This window comes from Gekko japonicus, unplaced genomic scaffold (assembly GCF_001447785.1).
Source record: "Gekko japonicus isolate JY-2015 unplaced genomic scaffold, Gekko_japonicus_V1.1 scaffold3876, whole genome shotgun sequence".
Lineage (NCBI taxonomy): Eukaryota > Metazoa > Chordata > Lepidosauria > Squamata > Gekkonidae > Gekko > Gekko japonicus.
Genome location: NW_015172668.1, coordinates 18,040 through 20,751, shown reverse-complemented (window position 1 = coordinate 20,751; position 2,712 = coordinate 18,040). Strand labels below are relative to the sequence as shown.

Below are 2,712 nucleotides of genomic sequence, written 5' to 3'. Positions count from 1 at the left end.
TATGCCTTAATGTTCAGAAGATTGCTCAACCTATTACTTGGAGAAGCAAGTCTGTTCCCCCCACCACCACCCCAGTCCTTCTCCTGGCTTTACCCCAGGGCTGGGATCCAAAGAGTTATTCTAGGTGTGCCCAAGGGCTTGGGCATGCCCAGCAGAATATTTGTTTCATTTCTTTTGAACTACATTCTCTTAATGTCACAGCACAATTTACATTTGCAAGTAACCTTCATTCCAAAAGCTGCTTACTCTGTAGTGGGGGGCCCACTAGGGCACAGGTGTCTGGATCCTGGCCCAGGCCCATCGATCTCTGTGTTTGCGTGCTCCACTCCTTCACCACCTGCTTGAGAAAGTGGTATAATGAGGTTACTATATCTAAATATTGATCTCCCAGATCATTTAGGGCTTTACATGTCAACACCAAGACACTGAACTTTGAGGAGGAGGAGGAGAAAGAAGAAGAAAGAAGAAGAAAGAAGAAGAAAGAAGAAGAAAGAAGAAGAAAGAAGAAGAAAGAAGAAGAAAGAAGAAGAAAAGCTTATACTTGAAATAAAAATTTGCTGGTCTTAAAGGAGCCATGGGAGTCAGGGTTTGCTCTTTGTCCTGCACAAGCACTTTTGCTTTCCCTCCCCCTCCCTTCCTCCCAAAGGAGGCGAGCTCTGCCAATGGAGGGAAGGGAGGCTTGACTTGGTTCTCTCCTGTATGAAGCAGGAACCAGGAAGAGGGAGCTGGGCAAAAGTGAGCTGCAATTCCATGGTGGCGGCAGCCCCAGAGAAGGAAGCAACAGAGAGTCAGTTACTCGCAGGCTGGATCCAACCCCTGCAGGGGCCAAATCCTGCCTGCAGGCTGTATGTTTGACATTCTTGCAAATAAGCATATGCTGATCTACCTACTTTGTGTAGGCTATTGTCACAGGACTGAAAGAAGCCTGCGTTTCAGAACGTACCACTTTTACCACTGAATCCAAGATCCTGTGACCCACAAGGGCGAAGGTGAAGCATTAAGCCCTGCCCCTTCCCCCCCCCCAGTTCATACCAGGAGCATGGCGAGGAAGGCCACACCCATGAGCACACTCTCCACCATGATGAGCTCGCTGCTGCGTGGGAGTCTCTGTAGGACTGTGGAGTTGATCCCTGGGAGGATCCCCTGGCTGGAAGTGCCTGGAGGGGAAGCCACACTTTAGAGGAGGGGAACAGTTAGGAGAGCATTATAACAGAGCCCGAATGACTGCGGGATGGAGCAGAAACATAGAAATATAGGAGCTATGCAAGACTACGGAGATTAAGGCACCTGGGAAGAAAATGCCAGTGGATACCAATTTGTCTATTCATTATTTTATTTATTTCACTGTATTTACACCCCGCCCTCCCCGTGAACGGGCAACGTCATGAAGCCAGTGCCAGTCACTCAGGATACTCACCACAGTGCTGCACATCTTGAACGGTGTGCTTCATATCATAGAGATACCACTTCAGGAAGAAGAACGTAGGCATCTGGGCACAGACAAAACTCAGCTGGGAACAGAAGGATGGGAGAGGATCTGAGACGAGGACAACAACGTGCAAGGAAATGGAAGTAGTCAGACGGAAGAAACCAAAGCCTGAACACCCACTTCCCGGCAGACGAGGAAGAAAGGCACGGGACATGCCTCTGTTCCACTCATGACCCACCAAAATACTGTCAACAGAGCTCTCACACTGAAGAAGGCATAGAAGACAGTCTGGAAGACAACAATGTAGCTGTTGTAGGCCCCGTGGGGTGCTCTCTTTTGCTCCTGGACATGCTCTTCCTTGTAGTTTACATAGTCATAGTATTTCTGTGCCATCCTGTGGGAGAGGGTAAACAAAGCCTATTATCATCTACCAAGAAATACTTCCACAAGTTGCATTTCCATAATGTCTCAGATCCATTTACCGCATACATTTTTTAAAATTTCTCTTTATTCATTTTTCATAACAAAGCAAACAAGAACATGCAAAGAATCCAATAATAAACACTCGACATTCCTACAAAAGAGTTACAGTATCATTCAGGTATTTTTGAACTTAAAGCCCCAGAGATAGTAATAACAAATAACGAAAGCATCCTTTAAATTTCGACTCTTAGTATGTTACATCAGAACCCATTTTTGGTAACAGGTATTTATTGGCAATATGCCCCGTGAAGTAAGAAATGAAAATATCGGGAACCAGGTTGATTCAAATTTGAGGTTAGAGGACCGTAAAATTTGAGCTCTATGTACTTTATCTGCTATCTTAGCCATCACAAATTGATCCCATATTTTTTCATGCCAGGCTGCTATCGTTGGAGGATGAGGAGACCTCCAACATGACGCTAATGTCAAACGCGCTGCAGCCAGAAGCATCGAGATAATTTCCCTGTTCCTAGCATCCATATCATTATCCCAGTAGTTCAGCAGAAACACTTCAGGCTTAAGACTAAGATCTATCGAAGTTATGTCAGCGATCTCCTTCCGAACGTCCTCCCAAAAATTACTCATCCGTGGACATGCCCACCAGCAGTGAATAAAGGTACCAACCTCCCCCGCAACCTTTCCAACAGCGTGGATCACTCTTCATGTTTATCTTCTGTAATTTACACGGTGTCATGTACCACCTCGAGAACAATTTAAAAAATTGAAGCCGAATGTTAAAAACATTCGAGTTATTAGCTGGCGAGGACCACACCTTCTCCCAGTCTGTTCCATCCCAGCAA

The 2,712-nt window shown here is 45.8% G+C and overlaps 1 protein-coding gene across 1 annotated transcript in view; it reads right to left on the bottom strand.

Annotated features, from left to right (window-relative positions):
* Positions 1-1,032: 1,032 nt before the first annotated feature.
* LOC107119279 (protein unc-93 homolog B1-like) overlaps positions 1,033-2,712 on the bottom strand; it is a gene marked incomplete at its 3' end in the record, with an annotated part of 10,743 nt that continues 9,063 nt past the window's right edge. The window contains exons 6-8 of the mRNA XM_015421745.1: positions 1,694-1,823; positions 1,418-1,511; positions 1,033-1,157 (exon numbers count right to left, since the gene is read on the bottom strand). Coding sequence (XP_015277231.1) covers positions 1,033-1,157; positions 1,418-1,511; positions 1,694-1,823 — 349 coding nt within the window. The remainder of the gene's footprint in view (positions 1,158-1,417; positions 1,512-1,693; positions 1,824-2,712) is intronic.